Raw genomic sequence first — 17,028 nt, forward strand, 5'->3', positions numbered from 1 at the left:
ACTCTGTAGTTACAATTATGTCGACAATGGAATGTCTTGGCAGTACCCGAGTACCAGGATAAGCCTAAGTGTCATTGAGTTCACCGTAGTGGAGATCAAGGGGACCTTGGAAGCTCCGCTGTTTGCCCCGGTTCCAGTTTTCCAGACAATTTGATATTCTTCGTAGTGTATGGATATATTACGTAGGAAAAAAAAGTAGCTATGTTGTACACTTGGCAAAGAAAGATCGGGTAGCTGTGGTGACGCGATACGCCGACTACATATGCATTTGGTTAGCGTTGGGTGGATTTGCTGTGGAGATAGTTACCTCGGCGTTACGCATGCGCTCGGAACTCTCTACAACATACTAATTCATGAAGACCCACCGTGACTTTTGAGATCGATCGTGATGCAATTTGCTGGGCTATGGCTCTAACACTACAATGTGGTGTATATCATTGCAGTATTGGATCAATGCGGGGCCCACGATTCATATCGCAACTAATTCTCTCATTATGGGATGTATTAATATGGCGTAGGAAATGCTGCTTTTTTGTTATTTGGGGGCGCAGCGGAGGTTTCAAGTTGTGAGAATGTCAACCCATCTTAGGGCTCGCTAATTTCACCTACAACATGGTTACTAATTTCGACTTGCCAAGGGGTTTCATGCAACTCTCGGCCCCACTGAACACAGATTCAGGTCAATAGGGGCCAATAGTGCAATCCACTATCCAGCCTTAGCGCTCTCTGTGGCAAAAAATCCCCATCTATACAAGAGTGATTGGATCCAGCGCAAATATGAAATGATCATTCGACGATCGCTTCATGGCTTATCGAATTGGCATGCAATGACACGACCGTAATGATATTGATAGTCGAAAAGCAGAAAGAAAGAAAGCACTAACCCAGAACAACCTGCATGTGCATCGTTTGGGACTCTGATCTGCGGAGACACATTAATATTACTACGGAGTACATACCCCTGGATTCTCCAAGGGCAATAGACAAATTCCCTAAATTCCCTATGACCTTTTTCCATTTCCGAATATGTGCGACCGAGGATTCTGTACGGGGTACAGAGGGCGGAGTATTTCCAAGAAGTTTGTTTTATCCCATAGCATCCCTTACGCAGTTACATCCCTGCTGTCATGATCGCCATGTATGATCAGCTCATTTATCTTGAATAACTGTGGCTGTGGCTGGGGTTCTGTGGCGGACATCTCCGGTCCGAGGCTGGAAAAATTCAATCTCGGATTAAAAAAAGATCTTACGAGGTGATTGGATCAAAGAATGGGTCATTGATTACGACGAGGGGATCTCTGCTCGCATCTCGACCATTGAGCGAAAAGTCTGGATTGCCCACTCGCCACCCATGGATGGACTGTCGCTAGATGTGAGATTAGGTTCGATTCCTGGGAAAAAAAACAAGAAAAATCACGATTGAAAACACAAAATAGGAAAGTAGCCCAAATAACAAAAAACATAATCAAAGATTGTCCAATTACGTAGCCAGATCGCAGATCCTAGTCCTTCCCCTCCCTGCTGGCCATGGATCCCTACTAAACTTTAAGCTTCTCTCGGTCTTTTCCCTCCTATCTTTCATTTTTCTTTCACACTTGGGGAACCCATCCTCCCCTCGACACTTCACACCCGTGGATTCGAAGAGTGTTTTGGACATTTTGAATACACCTTTGCGAATACCTTCACAATGGCCCACGATGCCGTGCACTGGCTGGCCGCCAGGGATACGGTAAGCTCTGTCGAACACCTAGGTAGCCGGTCCTTTACTCACGATACTAGAGCGACGACCCGCAGGACACCACGCCGACACTATCTGGTCTGCTCACCACCCTAATCCCTGCTCTCGTCTCCTTCGTTGTGATGGTGTTGCTCTTCATCATCCTGCGCAAGAGCAATCGCAGGATGTACATGCCGCGAACCTACATTGGATACCTCCGTCCCTGGCAGCGCACCCCCGATTCTCCAACCGGATCCTGGAACTGGATCAAGGCGATGTACCAGTTACCCGACACCTACGTCTTGCAGCATCACTCGATGGACGCCTACCTCATGCTTCGCTTCCTCAAACTGTGCTCCGTGATGTTGTTCGTGGGCTGCTGTATCACTTTCCCGATCTTGTGGCCCGTCAATGCCACAGGCGGTGGTGGAAAGATCCAACTGAACCTTCTGAGCATCTCAAATATCGACGAGACTCAATACGGTCGTTACTATGCGCATTGCTTCCTCGCCTGGATCTATGTCTCCTTCATCTTCTTCATGATAACTCGCGAGCACCTATTTTATATCAACCTCCGCCAGGCGTACCTGTTCTCACCCGCCAACGCGAGCCGCATCTCGTCTCGCACCGTTTTGTTCACAGCCGTTACCCAGGACCTCCTGAATAAGGAAAAGCTTCGCACCATGTTTGGCCGCGACAAGGTCAAGAATGTCTGGATCGCAACCGATACCAAGGAGCTCGAGGAGAAGGTCAAGGACCGCGATGCTGCTGCGATGAAGCTCGAGGGTGCGGAGACCAAGCTCATTGTGCTTGCTAATAAGACGCGCAGCAAGGCTCTTAAGAAGAAAGGCTCGGCCGAGAACCCCGAGACTGACATTGGCGATGGCCAGTTTGATGATGAGTCTGGCTCCGTCGCTGCTCGTTGGGTGGAGGCTAAGAAACGACCCACACACCGTCTCACGATGCTTATTGGCAAGAAGGTCGACACTATCAATTGGGCGCGTTCGGAAATCGAGCGTCTCTCTCCCGAAATCGAGGAGTTGCAGGCCCAGCACCGTGCTGGAGAAACCAAGCTGGTCTCCTCCGTTTTTGTCGAGTTCTACCATCAGTCTGATGCTCAGTCTTCCTTCCAGTCTGTGGCTCACAACCTCCCCCTGCACATGAGCCCTCGTTACATTGGTTTAGACCCTACTCAGGTCATCTGGTCCAACCTGCGCATCAAGTGGTGGGAACGCCTCGGTCGCTACGCTGCCACCATGAGCTTTGTTTGTGCTATGATCATCTTCTGGGCTATCCCTACTGCAGTTGTTGGTGCCATCTCCAACATTGACTCTTTGACCAAGATCGTTCCTTTCCTGAAGTTCATTGACAGCGTTCCGTCATGGATTAAGGGTGTTATTACCGGTCTCTTGCCCACTGTCATGATGGCAGTCCTTCTGGCGCTGGTGCCTATCATCCTTCGCCTGATGGCTAAGTTCGGGGGTGCACCTAGTCTACCAGCTGTTGAACTGACCGTCCAAAACTGGTTCTTCGCATTTCAAGTTGTTCAGGTCTTCCTAGTGGTGACCGTTGCCTCATCGGCCACCAGTGTCGTCAGTAGTATCATTGACAAACCCTCGTCGGCCGCCTCGCTGCTAGCCCAGAAGATCCCCACCGCGTCCAACTTTTACATCTCATATATCATTCTACAAGGATTGTCTTTCAGCGCCGGTGCTCTACTTCAGATTGTCGGCCTGATTCTGGGCAAGATCCTCGGCAGATTACTGGATAGCACCCCTCGCAAGATGTACACGCGTTGGTCAAGCTTGGCTGGTCTCGGATGGGGCACTGTCTACCCTGCATTCACATTGTTGACTGTTGTCGGTATGTTACACGAGTGATCGATTTATTTGTTTATGACACTAACGTTTCTCTTAGCGATCGTCTACTCTTGCATTGCACCGCTTGTCATGGGCTTCGGTACCATTGGTCTATACCTCTTCTATTTCGCCTACCGGTACAACCTGTTGTACGTGTCGAACTCAACCATCGACACCCAGGGTAGATGCTACACCCGTGCTCTGCAGCAGCTCACTGTCGGCTGCTACCTGTCCATGGTTTGCCTGATTGGTCTGTTCGCCATTGGCACCGGTGCCAATACGATGGCTCTCGGTCCCCTGATTCTGATGATCATCTTCTTGATCTTCGTCATTCTATTCCATCTCTCTATGAACAGCGCCATGGAGCCCCTCCTAAACTACCTTCCCAAGAACCTCGAGGCAGAGGAGGAGGGTCTGCTCGCCGCTGAGAAGGCCAACATCAGTACTCTGAACGAGAACTCCAAGACCGATGACATGTCCGGTCCCGGTGGCTCCATCTCGGCCTCCCGTGACAGTGGCGTCGCCAACGTGGACAACAGCCTCGGCAGCGTCGACTCCGCCGAGAAGGGTCTCACCGAGAAGTCGCCGCCAGCGCCCAAGCCGAACTTTTTGACCAAGTTCCTGCGTCCGGACCTGTACCATAACTACCACCAGCTGCGCAAGTTGGTTCCCAGCTCCTCGGAAATCCCTACTTACCCTGCTGAGGTCGAGCGTGACGCCTACTGCCACCCGGCCGTCAGCTCGCACCCCCCTCTTCTCTGGATTCCCCGCGACCCTCTCGGAGTCAGCGCCCAAGAAGTCGCTCACACTTCTCGTGTCATTCCCATCACGGACGAGGATGCCTATCTCGATGAGAACTGCAAGATCCAATGGAACGAGGAGAAGGGAGAGCCCCCCATCTACGAGGAGAAGGTTACCTACTAAGCGCCCTCTCTACTTGCGCGATCTCGATCTAGTTCTCTATTAGAGTGTCTAGCCGATGCTCTGTCTCACCGGCCGGCGAATGCACCGTGTTCATATATCCCTTGTATACAGACATGCCATCGCCGACCTGGTTTCTTCTGTGATACCCGGCCGGCTAGTCCACCTGACTGGCTGGCTATAACCCGGCCATTTTGTTATATTTGTCAATCTAAGATTGGTCTTGAGCTTATGTAACTCCCGGACCTTTCGCTTTTCTTTTCTATAATCTCTTAAAATAATCAATTTCCACTTCGCATGTCGATAATCTATGTTTTGAGAAAGTTAGCCATGGAATTGGAAATCTTGACCATCCTCCACTATTCTTTTTTTTTGGATTACTTATTGCATGGTTTTTAGCCGGCCACTTTTGGTCATGGCTGCAAATGATATGGTCAATTATCTATCTTTTTCTCTGATTCCTACGCAGTCCCTTACTCTATTTCCAAGTAAATATTCTTCTTTGTCTGCATGTCTACATACCGAAGTCATAGCAAACCAAAGTCTTCTATTTTGAGCAATGCGGTCATTGCGCGATCCGATAGCAGTTCGTCGAACTCTCCCAGTTCCTATCTCAGTTGTTCGGATGAAATGTGCTATGCAGTTTCACCTTGTTGGGCTATAGCGTATGTCTTCGCGGCGCCTTTTGGTCACACCCATCGGTCCAGATCCAATGATATACCGTTGGCTGGCTAAGTGGCCGGTGTGAGAAGGGGTTCTCACCCTATTCTCACCCAGTTCTCACTCAGTTCTCACCTTGCTGGCTCGTCGTTGCTGCTGCGATGCGGTTCGGTACCTCCGCTAGATGGGGCGGGCCACCGTCGGGCACCGATAATTGGTAGATTCGCAGCCCCTAAAACAGTTCAAGGCAGTTGAAGATGAGCTCGAAGCACAACAATGCCCGCAGAAGGCTCGACTTGATGCCATAAAGCAGTGCACCACACTCGAAACAATGTCGTGCTCGCTGCCTCGCGGCGCTCAGTGCATGAGAGTATAGGGGCACCTGTCACCACCCCGTTCTGCAACAATGCTCTCTGGGTACATTGAAGAACTCTGACTGGATGGTTTAGAAACGCCAACCTTACAAACGAGGGAGGGACAATCGTCTGCGGCCGAATCGACGTGGGTATCGTATGGACCGAATGCCCAATCTAGCTCCTTACTAGATACAACTCTGGGAGTTCGTTCCGTGCCTTAGTCGGTGAAATCTCCTGTTTGTAAGAACAAGCCCATAGAATTGAGGCGGAGAACGATAGTACGGAAATTTCCGATTATACGTTCATATAGCGGACTCGGCGTGCGCGACTGTGGTTCGAACACCTGGCAAAGTTCAAGGTCTGTTTCGATCTGGGGTAAAGAGACGTTGCGGAATTTCATGAGCCTAGATATTGCGATGGTGGGGGTATGCGCGTCGATATCATGTAGGGAGCGCGGGCGAAGTGTTCTTGCGTTGGGAGGCACGATAAGATCGTTCGACTCTCTTAGAAACGGCTGGTAAGATGCTTGGGATAGGAGTATAGTTGCAGTGGTCCTTAAGCCTCCTATCGTGTCTGCTGTATTTTGTGGTCTATGCGTTGTGAAGTTGATGTATGGACGCAGGTAGACGTTGTCGGTAGCTACAATGTAGTTAATTGATAACTCTGGGCATGTAACTAAGTTAGTTATAGTTTAAGGTTATATAAGTATCTGACTGCACATAAACCAGGCAAGATGGAAAAAGGAAGAATATAACATTCCTATCTAACTAGGTAGTAGTATAAGATATTTTAAATACCCTTTCAGGTATCCTTTCAAAGATCTTTTCAAATTGTCCCTTAAGATGCCTATAAATATCTATTTGGAATGATCAGTGGCATACTGATGCACAATTCCTACAAAAAGGCTTTCTCATACATGATACCAATATGATAGACACAGCCAGCACATCTTATGGGACCTAGACTACCCGTTTTGATCGAAGCAATCATGATCCTGGTTTCATCGTCGGTTCAGGAATTCTTTAGATGAATCTCTCGTGACCTATTGGCCATTCAACCTTTCATCCGATAATGTGGAAGTTAAGGTTCGCTGGTTTGCCTTGAAAACTTACCACGTTGAGGTATATCGGGGTCATCATATTTCCATAAATGCAGCCTCTTTGATAGGCAATTTGCAACGACTGCACCATCGAGTGACATCAGTGTTCTCGTCTTCGTCGCCGAGTGTATCGAAACTTTCTTCACAATAAGGTGTAGACAGTCCGTGATAATAGCCCGTCGCTTGACTCGTGGGGAAGAGGCGTGGATTAGAATTTAAATGCCCCACAGGTGTATTACGTAGACACGTACGTACATCTATGATAGTCCATACTAGTGTAGAGCACAATTTAGTGAATTGCACTGTTCTAAAGTCAAGACATCGCTATCCTAACATATAGATACCATCTCAAATGTTTATTTTTCTCCCATGTAGAAAAATAAGTCTTTCATCAAGATCAACAGATCCTGATTCTAAACCTGATTCCAACATGACAATGGAGAATAGTACCTCGACCATGAAGGAGCATAAGAAAAAAGAGGCGGGATAACCACCCGCTAGAGCAAAAACCAAGGAAATCACAAACTAAAAAAGAAAACGTACCAAGAAGAGAAAAGACATGCAACACAAAACAGAAGGAGGCCATCAAGACATCACGTTAAAGGAACCAAAAAAAAGTCACACACATCGAGGTTGGATCCGAAGGGTATCAAGGGGAAGGGAAACACATTTTGCGACAGGACGAATGGCAAGAAATCGGACAAAAAAAGAACAAACAGACATCATGCATACGGACGAAAGATCACAGAAGGATCAAATAGTTCGAGGGCGCAATGCCTGTATCTCCATTTTGCTTCCGAGCCTGCCACCATCGGCCGCTCACATCAGATACTTCCAAGATCTCGTGCTTGGCGAAGCTGATTTCGTTGGCGTCTTCCGGGTTGGCGTCATATGAGTAGATAGCCTTGGCGCGGTAGGGGTAGTCTGTTGGCTGAGGCACTTCGCCCACTTCTTGCTCGCCGTTACCGGGAGTCTGAGGGTTGGGGGTACCGAATCGAGGCGCAGAGGAGGTTCGTTCGGCGCCGGGCGCACCGCCAGGGTACCCGGAGACAGGGGACGAGGTCTCGAAGCCGCCAAGTTGGGCGGAGGTGTACATCTGCGGGGTATTGCTGGTTGCCATGGTATCTGGGCGGGCGCCGAATGCGCTGGACATGGGGCGACTACCGCGGTAGGAGGGCTCGGCGGGCTGTTCCTTGTTCAGGGCGAAGGAGTCGATGAAGCCGCGGTGAGTGGCCTGCGGTGTGGAGCCGAAGTAGAAGATCCAGACGATGATCATCATGGAAAGCAGGATGAAGCCTGCGCCAGCGGCTTGCATGGATGGTTGGTTTCCGTAGATCAGGTTGTTTGCGCTCGTAGATGTTAGGACGAGGCCACAGGCGAGGTAACCGACGATCTGGAGATATTGTCAGTACTGGAGGCTCGTGTTATCTGTATTCAAGAGTCATCATACCGCCATGCCATAAACGTGGCCTGTGTCCGTGGCAAAGGTCGTGACGAGGCCCACAATAACACAGAACATGTATGAGATGGCCCACCATGAGTAGTTAGGATATTCGGTTTTCAAATCGGCGATGATAGATGCGATGAGAGCAATAAGCCATGCCAGCTAGAACTGTATGTTAGTCAATATCGGGTCATAGAGAAAGTCGAACGAACAATTGAAATCGAGACGGTCATGAGCGCGAACGGATCGCCTAGGATGTTGCTAGGCCGGAATTTGCCCATTTTGGCGGATTTATTGGATTGGGCTTGTGTAAAGGGAATTGATATGAGACGGGCGAAGAAAACGAGGGAATGGCGATGAGCGACGTGCTTTGTATATAAGAGTTGTTGTTGATTGTTGGGTCCTAAACGAGGCGGACGGGAAGGAGTGACTGTGGTTAGTTAGTGTGGGAACGACAGGCGTGATTGCATGGGATGTGGCAATGAATTATGAATGCGACAGTTTATAAAGGAAGCCCGACATCATATGGAGTAGGCAGATATAGGATTAAAGTACCTTGAAACCGAAGTGGATTCAGAGACAATCCGTGGGGATGAAGAGGTTGGGAACCGAAAGAAGGGACCCCTTACAGAGAGGCAAAACCAGCACCAGGCTGGGATAAAATGAAAGAAATGAGAGAGGGAATCAATGAAGATAAAAGAGTGGATAAGATTGAAGGTTGAAAGAGAGGAGAGAGAGGAGAATGATGGAAAAGGAGGAAAAGTGGCAGATACGCTGTGGAGTCCGGGTCCCCCCTGGAAATCGACGGTCTCGATTCTTGAAATTAAGGAAATTAAGAAATTTCAAGGGAACAAGTTGACTTGGCGGGATTATAATCTTATAAGGTACATGACAATTACCTTGGTCGTTTGAATTACTTTATCTCTTTTGATTCATCGCTAATTATAAAACAATGAAAATAGACTTGATCTGGTACAAATCTATAAATATCCCTAAATATCTTAGTCACCTCCGCTTTGTGCACGGCCATGCTATGACTTTTATGACTATAATTCGGGACATCTGAAGTGTCAGAAATATTTCGTAAGTCCCTATAGAACATTTTCGGTCTTATAGGATAACAACTAACACATTATACAGCGACTTCAGTTCGCAAGGTGGTCAAGACGGGTCAGCCTCATCTTGTTTTTCTGTGAAGAATTGCCCGGACCATTTTGGTTTCTATACTCATGAAATTTCGAATACTAACTATACTCCGTACAAGTACATACATACCGAGTCCGCGTTGATCGCATCTGATCAGCACGTGTTAGACATATGGATGATTATACTATCTAATCTATACCTACACCAAATCTACAGATGTCTGCCCGTAGTACATAACAGATAATAAGTATACTGTAAGGAGTGTGTTGTTGGTACCACACTCGCGTTCTTTTCCGAATCGGGACAAACCTTAAGAATGAATACCAAATCCGAAGGATCATAACTATCAAATACCACCCTAAAAGTCGCGAGCTTACGACAAATTCTTGCTCAGCCTAGATGAACCATGGATCCTAGATAAAATAGAGTCCATTGTATCAATAAAAAGTAGGTTTAAGGTAGAAAAGAGGCTTAGAAGTTTATCCAGGGCCCAGGGGACAAAGCCTAAGACTCTTAAGAGTTGCTCGTGATCCAAGGCTCATTTTGTCGTTAAGAAGCCACGTCTGCATACCTTGAAACCATATCTACACAGTACTGATGGATTATGTTCCTCGCTCATGATCCCACAGATCTATTAAGACAGCAGTATCGTCCTCAGGTCCTAGAATTACTGTTTGCTATTATGCCAATTAAAGAAGGATGTAGCCTCTGGTAGCGGACAATATGGTGAGACAATTGACAAATTAGAGTTCTCTTCCGATTAGACACATTAGACGCAATTTGGAGGCCAGCACAATGTTATTAATGCCTTGTAAAGTCTGAAAACAACATTTGAAGAGCAAAAATAGAATAAAAAATAAGTGAGGCTGACCCGTCTCGACCAGATAACCTTGCGAACTGGAGTCGCACGCGCTACCAATTGCGCCACAGCCCCAAGTTGGTGAAGATTTGCCCTATATTTGGCACCATGGGAGTCAAAGATGTATCTGACTTTTTCTCCCCCAAAAGAAAAGGAAAAAAGGAGACCGACCATAGACATTCACAACAATGATAAGTTTGCAGTATGCAGTCAATAGTGAATAACAAGAGTAGATGAGTAGATGAGATATACTCCACAATTATTATAAAAAAATTGGTACTATAGTGAAAAAAAGAAAAAAAAGAAGATGAGGCTGACCCGTCTCGACCAGATAACCTTGCGAACTGGAGTCGCACGCGCTACCAATTGCGCCACAGCCCCAAATTGGTGACATATTTGCCGCGCTGTGGCTTTATGAGCATTGGCTCTCTTAACTGGATTTAGGCATGTATGATTCTGCGTATATACTTCAGCGCTAATGACTTGTTCGTGTTAGCCAACCAACGCACAGCATCATATCATTGATATACATAGGTAACCCAATATCATTGCTAACAAGTCACCAGTCAATATACATACCTTTTCTGCATCACCAACCACAGTTTGCGGGGGAAGAATCCGGGGTAGATTATCACATTCCAATTGAAGTATGGAATGAAGGATATGATATACATGAACAAGTTTTACATGTGATCTAAGCTTTACATATGCCAACTCGGCTTGGCCGAGCTGGATATCATATTCCCTCGTATCCGCAGATGTACTTGAATATCAACGCACATACCTATGTACGTGTGTGTTGTAGATTGATTAATCCCTCTATTTTAAACTTGGAAATATCCCATCTGCGCTATTCAAGCTAAAAGCACGGTACGCCAAAATCAGAGGTATCATAGCAAAAAGCAGACAACCGAAACAACCAGAGGCATCACACTCCTCCAGCTCCTCTCCAGAATAACACCCGAAACAAGCCATTTCGACAAGATTCGCCTCTAAATTTCCTCCTCCCTGCCCTGCCTAACAACCTCTTTCCTCCTAACCTCCCTCTCAACATCCTCAAGTCTCCCCTCCCATTCAGCCCAGCACTCCCCACTCCCAACGAGCCCAACCTCATACCAGCGCTGCAGCACGCGCGCTGTGCGCACCCGCAGCTCCGAGATCTCAGCAGCCTGCTCACTCTGTGTCTGCGCGAGCCTGTCTAACTGTGGCTGTAGGTCGATTAGTGCTGCGGAGCTCTGCGCGTCCGGCACGGGGAGGTCATTTAGCGATGTAAGGCGCGAGGCGGTTTCGGGGAAGGCGGTGGCGTAGGAGAGGACTATTGAGGCTAGGGTTTGGTTTGTGAGGCCTTCGGGGATTTGGTGAGGTGGTGTTGTTTGGAAGAGATCTGGGTTGCGGTCGTCTAGGTGGTTTGTGTTAGTATGAATTGGATGGTTTGGAGTGGATATTTCAGAATCCATTATCCAGGTATCAGAAATGCAATTCAAATAGCGAGAAGGGTATGAGATGAGGGGACGGTGTAGTGGTGAAGCGCGTGTAAATAACATTAACACTGGTCGGTGACATACGGAGTTGTAGAACGTCTCGTACGGCTGGGACCCTTCGACTAAGCCGTTCTAATTCTGATTCTAGCCGTACGAGTCGGCGGGAGACTGTCTCGTCGAGAGATGCGGGCTTTTCGGGCGTGGTAGGGACGCCGGTCCAGTCTGTGGCGCCGGTGAGGAGGTAGGCGAGGCGGCGTAGGCGCGCCTCGAGGAGTTCGATGGTGGCTCCGGCCAGTGCATCACTTTCGAGGGCCATGGCCTATGGAGGTCAAAGATCAATTTGGGGAATTGTGGGAGGAATTAACAGAGAAAGGGTGCCTGAAGCTTGGTGAGGTGCAAACATGGCAAAATGTGGGGACAAGCTTATCAGCCGTAGAAACCTCCTGAGGTCGATGTAGACTTTTTTATGCAAGACTATGTCTTTTTAATATGGGTTTCTTCACACGAGACCGATACTTAGGAGTTGAATAGGAGTTGAGGGTTTATTACAATCTGATATTTGACATATCTCAAGCTTGACATTGCTCTACAGTATCTACACATTCATCACTCACTCATTATTCATGTGCTTCCTTCTCCGCATGCTTCATTCAATCTACTTCGCATGCTTAAGATGATTTGCCATTTCCTCATCATCAGCACTGTTCCACGCTAAATCCACTTGCGAGGCAGTGAACGCCGTGGAGTTATTTGCAGTGGCAGGATGGCCCAAGAGACTCGCTCCATCCTTCTCCTGCATCTCTTGGCTGGGCTTTGGCTCGTCGTCGAACGCGGAGACCTCGTAGTCAAAAACATTCACCTTTGTGGACTTCTCTGACATTTCAGGCTGCTGTTCTTTGGGCTGAGTTTCCACGTTGTTCGGCTCTGCCCAGGGATCTTCCTGGTCACTAAAGATTATGGTAGGGGTATTCTCGAATTCGCCCCCATAAGCATCATTGTCCCTGTTCACGAAGCCCTTTTTTCGGTTAGCCGGGGACCGCATAACGATCTGATAACACTAGTGCATCTTACCTGAAGCTGTGACGGCGCAGGATCCACTTTTGAATTCACTGCATTCTCGCTCGCATAAACAAGTAAGACAGAACTCCACTCTTCACGAGCGGCTTGGAGGACTTCAATCTCCTGAACTTTCCGAACAGTGTAGCCAACAACCTCGCTATCCTGTGTAGCTGCAGTGTTGCCTTGGGCCTTTCGTTTCTCGGCTTGTCGTGTTTTTCCATCTTCCCCTGAGAAGCTGATACGCCACCACTGGTAGTCATTGTTGTTTTCGGTCTCCGAGTCCATATCCATCAAGTGTCCCGGAGTAGTCGTTCTAGGACTTGATAAAACATAAGTCACATGCGGTTCAGTGCATACACCTCGGAGTGTATACTTGTGGAAAGGAGGCTCGGAAGGTGATTTGGGAGGTTCGATGAGTGTCTTTGATATCTCACGAAGAGACTCCATGGCACTCTGCTTTCTAATTTCCAGTTCTGTGCTCATATGATTAGCCAACAGTATGAGCACGGCAGAAACGGCTATCTTCACCTTTGAGTTTAGCTTCTATGTTCGTAGCGATTGCTCTCAATTCCTCTGCAACTCGCATTGTCTCTGCACCTGCCGCTCCTGAATCAGACTGATCAGACTCGCCCACTTGCTCGGGTGTAACCACTGGCACCGCCTGGGCAGCTTGTTCGAGGAGTTCCGTGATCGTCGAGTTGCCCACGGGGTCCCGTGGAATTGTATAGCGATGTATGAGTTGTTCGAGTTTCAACACATCTCCCTGTATCTGTTGTCGTTTTGCACGGAATTCACGGGAGAGATCTCGGCAGCTGCTAAGATACCGATCTGGGTAGAACACAGAGTGAATATCCACACCAACAGCGTTTGGTTTTTGAAGAGCATCAAGTCTAATGACTAGCACGTCTGCTAAGTGTTCAAGCCATGTGTCATCAAATTCCTTCCCCGGTCTGTCAGACCATAAAGCTGAATCCAAAACGTCATAGAGCGTTTGATCATTGTCCTGCTCAACAGGAGGCTCAAAAGTGAAGAGTTCCCTGGTGATGGGCTCAACAAACTCGTCGAAAGTTTCTCTCTTGTATGCATAGGTCGTGAATATGGTTGTCAGTGGATTTTCAGGATCTGCCTGGATGGCTGCACCATGCCACGCTTCCAAAAACCTGGTGACAATCTCCTCCGAATCAGCCGATAAGGATGACATGCTATTGATTTTTGCTAAGCTGTCGCTGCTGCCAAAAGCACGTTTCGTGGTATCCATAAAAGCCATCAAGCGCTGGGTCTCATGAATGATATCGTCCCAGTCGCTATCCCCGGTCTTACCATCATTCACCGTGACAATCTTCGGCAGGTTAATTGGTTGCCCGTTCCACCACTGCGGCTCATGGCCGTAGTCAAACAGTGGTTTATTCCGTAAGAGCAATGCTTCTCGCGCGAGGGGAATACTGTGGAGAATCGTCAAGAGTCCTCCTAGGTAAAGGCCGTCGGTGTTGGGGCGGATGAACGCAGGCTCGCCCTCGACTCTTTTGCGGTCTTCCGGATCTGGGCTAATCATGACTTCTTCGGAGGATGTGTTGAATAGGGTCATCGCCCAAGCACCTTCCTCGTAGTGATCCCGAGTTGCTTTGTTGAACTGCGGCTGTCTATGCGACGTCACCCCGGTTTCCTGCTGCCCCATGTCCGAATTTAATGACATAGCAACTGCCTGCTGTAATTCTTTTTCTTCGCGTTCTGCCAGACTGAGCCCATGTCCGGAACCTTCTATATGGTCAAGTAACCGCAAATTAGTACACTTCTTGCAGTTGAAGCGTGAAGACTGTGATACCTTTCGGAGCGATCGCGACAGAATCTTGATACCCAGCGTTTTGTTCCGAGTCACGTATATCTACTCTGGAAGGAGGACGAGTGGGCGGTGCCGTCGGTGGCATTGGTGGCGCATTGTCTTGTTGAGCAAAATCCCATGCTGAGGCGGGGTATGTTAATTCCCAGTCCGAAGTCGCATAAGGGAGGTTATCTTACAAGAGCCTCCGTTATCATTCCAGTAACTAGTTATTGGCTTGGCGGTGTCAGATCATAGCCAGGAGTTGCTGCGCGTCGCCAAGTTTACCTGTAGCTGAGACCCTGTCGGATCTTCGAAGTACGCGTTGATCGCTTTCTGTGAGTCGAGATTGTTTGCCTGTACGCGATAGAATTAGCTCGATTTTACTTATCATCCCGATGGCAGTCCTCTACCTTCAAGAAGGCGATGGCTTGCTCGCGTGTGGTGCTTGTGAAGCTGACGAAGCTGGTGATAGCTTCCTCGGTCGGTTCGGAGGCCATGTTGTTGTTGTCTAGTTCTGCGCTGAAGCTAGACACCGATAGAATAATGAATAAGCATGAGAGGGACACAAAAAGCAAATAGAACAAAGCAAATGGGGACAGAAGAGTTGGGGAAGAGAAAGACAAAGTGTCGCAACTGAGCTTCCCCACCACATGACGCCAAGCATCATTCCGCTATTTGCGTCTCTTTGTACTTCTCCTTGTCCTCCCTCTGCCTCGATTCTTCACTTCTTTGAGCCTAAAATATACAGGATTGGACATTCTCGAACATTTCTTGCATTCCATAGCCTGTTCCAGGTTTATCAAGGCCCATCGGTCGGACTAGTTCACGTTCACAATGGATATATATATTTTTCTGGAACTGATTGTCTCCCTTTCAAGTCTTTGAACGGCCTACTCTGGGTCTTACACCACAATACTATTTATGGTTGAAACAAAACAATGCATTAGTACAATAGCTCTTGGGCTGTCGGTCCGAGTGGATATAAAAACCCCTCTATTCCGCGCCAGATAATCATTCATTACACTTTAAACAACACATCATCTTTCACTTTCACAAGCTCTCGAATTTTCTCATACTATATAGTTACAATGGCCTACGTACCCCAAATCACAAATAAGAAAGCCAAGAAGGTCAAGACAGTCAATACCCCCAATACCACCATTAAGAAGACCACCAATAGGAAGACTGCCAGGAAGAGCGCCAATAGGAAGACCACCAAAAAGGCTCCCAATCCTCCTGTTGATCTTAACAAGCTTTTCCCATCCTGGGGCTCTGAAGACGCACTGAACCAGACGGCAAATAAGGAAGCTACTGATATCATTCTAGCCGTGTACCATGACATCAATGCCTACTGCAACCTCGAGAGACATGCGAGAAACAAAGTTTACGGTTCTCAAGAGACGTTCTACAACCTGCTTGTCTTCACAGAAGGCTTTGTGGAGCGGGAAATCGGCTACTACACGTCCTGCGTGGAATCATTCAAGGCGGAACACGGTGAGTTCCAACCTGTCACACCTAATAGTAGATTCTTAGAATTCGTTACTGGGCTCGGGTGGAAGATGTTTGCTATCTTTTCCCATGCCGAAGCATTCCGACGGGGTATCAAAGAAGCCGACGATAGGACCTGGGGGCTCCTGCTCGAGAAGATCCACGAAAACTCCATGAGTATTGAACTTTATGCGCACAGTCGTACCCTGAAGTGGCGTAATATTCTTCAGGTCTACCAGGACAACCCCATCCCAGGCCTGCCAGATATGAAACCCGAAATCGAGACATACATGGGATGGAAAGTCGACCACCCTCATCACACGGTCATCACGCTTGATGGCAAGCTAAAGGAACCCACATACAATGGCAAGTTACAGCAACACATCAACGAGAGTATCTATGATCCCAAGAAGTGGAGTGGTCAGAAACAGGACCCGACACTTCGCAAGAAGCCCAATGGCAGTTCAACCAACGTCGGACGCAACTGTGTTCTATGCGGTAGCCCTGTTTCTTGTGACTGCCGCTTGAAATCTCGGGCAGGAGAACTGGTTGAGCTTAGAGAATACACCGAGAAGGGTACTGGTGTCCGAGCGCTGGCGAGATTCGGGCGCGGTGATATTCTCGATATCTTCATGGGTGAGCTCCTTCCCCACCCCGCAGAGGATGTTTATCCTCTAACACAAAGCGACGACAAATTGAAGTTCTCCAATCTGTGTACAATTTGCCCTCACCAGTTTGGCAACTGGACTCGTTATATCAGCCACTCGTGCCGGCCCTCGACGCAATTCATGACTCGCACCATTGGAAAACGAGTTGTGTGCACGGTTGAAGCCATTCGCGATATTCTGCCATTCGAAGAGATTACTGTTAGCTATGGCAATAAGTACTGGGAGTCTGTCGGCTATAACTGCCTATGCGGACACTGCGATGGTTCTGGGACTGACTAGAAATAGATTAGCCAACTATATATTCTGCATCTTAGAGTTGAGAGCTGATTTTAATAGCAAAGCATTGAATAGACCCTTGATTTATTTTATTTCAACGTATTAATGTAGGACACATGTAGTGTCCACTCTAGTACCAAGGTGATAGGGTGATGTAGTTCCTCGGGTATCCCCGC

The 17,028-nt window shown here is 48.0% G+C and overlaps 5 protein-coding genes across 5 annotated transcripts; 2 read left to right on the plus strand and 3 right to left on the minus strand.

Moving 5' to 3' along the window:
• Positions 1 to 1,687: 1,687 nt before the first annotated feature.
• LCP9604111_7364 (uncharacterized protein) lies at positions 1,688 to 4,500 on the plus strand (the record flags this gene model as incomplete). Its single annotated transcript, XM_039075388.1, has 3 exons — positions 1,688 to 1,729; positions 1,780 to 3,580; positions 3,635 to 4,500. The coding sequence occupies 3 exons, from the start codon at positions 1,688 to 1,690 to the stop codon at positions 4,498 to 4,500; spliced, it is 2,709 nt and encodes a 902-aa protein (XP_038926755.1).
• Positions 4,501 to 7,354: 2,854 nt separating this feature from the next.
• Positions 7,355 to 9,744, minus strand: sho1 (osmosensor SHO1; the record flags this gene model as incomplete). Its single annotated transcript, XM_039075389.1, has 5 exons — positions 7,355 to 8,005; positions 8,063 to 8,218; positions 8,269 to 8,486; positions 8,612 to 8,680; positions 9,702 to 9,744. The coding sequence occupies 5 exons, from the start codon at positions 9,742 to 9,744 to the stop codon at positions 7,355 to 7,357; spliced, it is 1,137 nt and encodes a 378-aa protein (XP_038926756.1).
• Positions 9,745 to 11,053: 1,309 nt separating this feature from the next.
• Positions 11,054 to 11,858, minus strand: LCP9604111_7366 (putative nuclear distribution protein RO10; the record flags this gene model as incomplete). Its single annotated transcript, XM_039075390.1, has 2 exons — positions 11,054 to 11,460; positions 11,627 to 11,858. The coding sequence occupies 2 exons, from the start codon at positions 11,856 to 11,858 to the stop codon at positions 11,054 to 11,056; spliced, it is 639 nt and encodes a 212-aa protein (XP_038926757.1).
• Positions 11,859 to 12,197: 339 nt separating this feature from the next.
• Positions 12,198 to 14,917, minus strand: LCP9604111_7367 (ubiquitin-associated-like domain-containing protein; the record flags this gene model as incomplete). The annotated part of the gene is made up of 7 exons (XM_039075391.1): positions 12,198 to 12,557; positions 12,614 to 13,074; positions 13,130 to 14,359; positions 14,424 to 14,561; positions 14,618 to 14,654; positions 14,706 to 14,774; positions 14,831 to 14,917. The coding sequence occupies 7 exons, from the start codon at positions 14,915 to 14,917 to the stop codon at positions 12,198 to 12,200; spliced, it is 2,382 nt and encodes a 793-aa protein (XP_038926758.1).
• Positions 14,918 to 15,508: 591 nt separating this feature from the next.
• LCP9604111_7368 (SET domain protein) lies at positions 15,509 to 16,855 on the plus strand (the record flags this gene model as incomplete). Its single annotated transcript, XM_039075392.1, has 1 exon — positions 15,509 to 16,855. The coding sequence occupies one exon, from the start codon at positions 15,509 to 15,511 to the stop codon at positions 16,853 to 16,855; it is 1,347 nt and encodes a 448-aa protein (XP_038926759.1).
• Between the last annotated feature and the right edge of the window lie 173 nt (positions 16,856 to 17,028).

Source organism: Penicillium roqueforti (genome assembly GCF_015533775.1).
Source record: "Penicillium roqueforti strain LCP96 04111 chromosome Unknown scaffold_22, whole genome shotgun sequence".
NCBI lineage: Eukaryota > Fungi > Ascomycota > Eurotiomycetes > Eurotiales > Aspergillaceae > Penicillium > Penicillium roqueforti.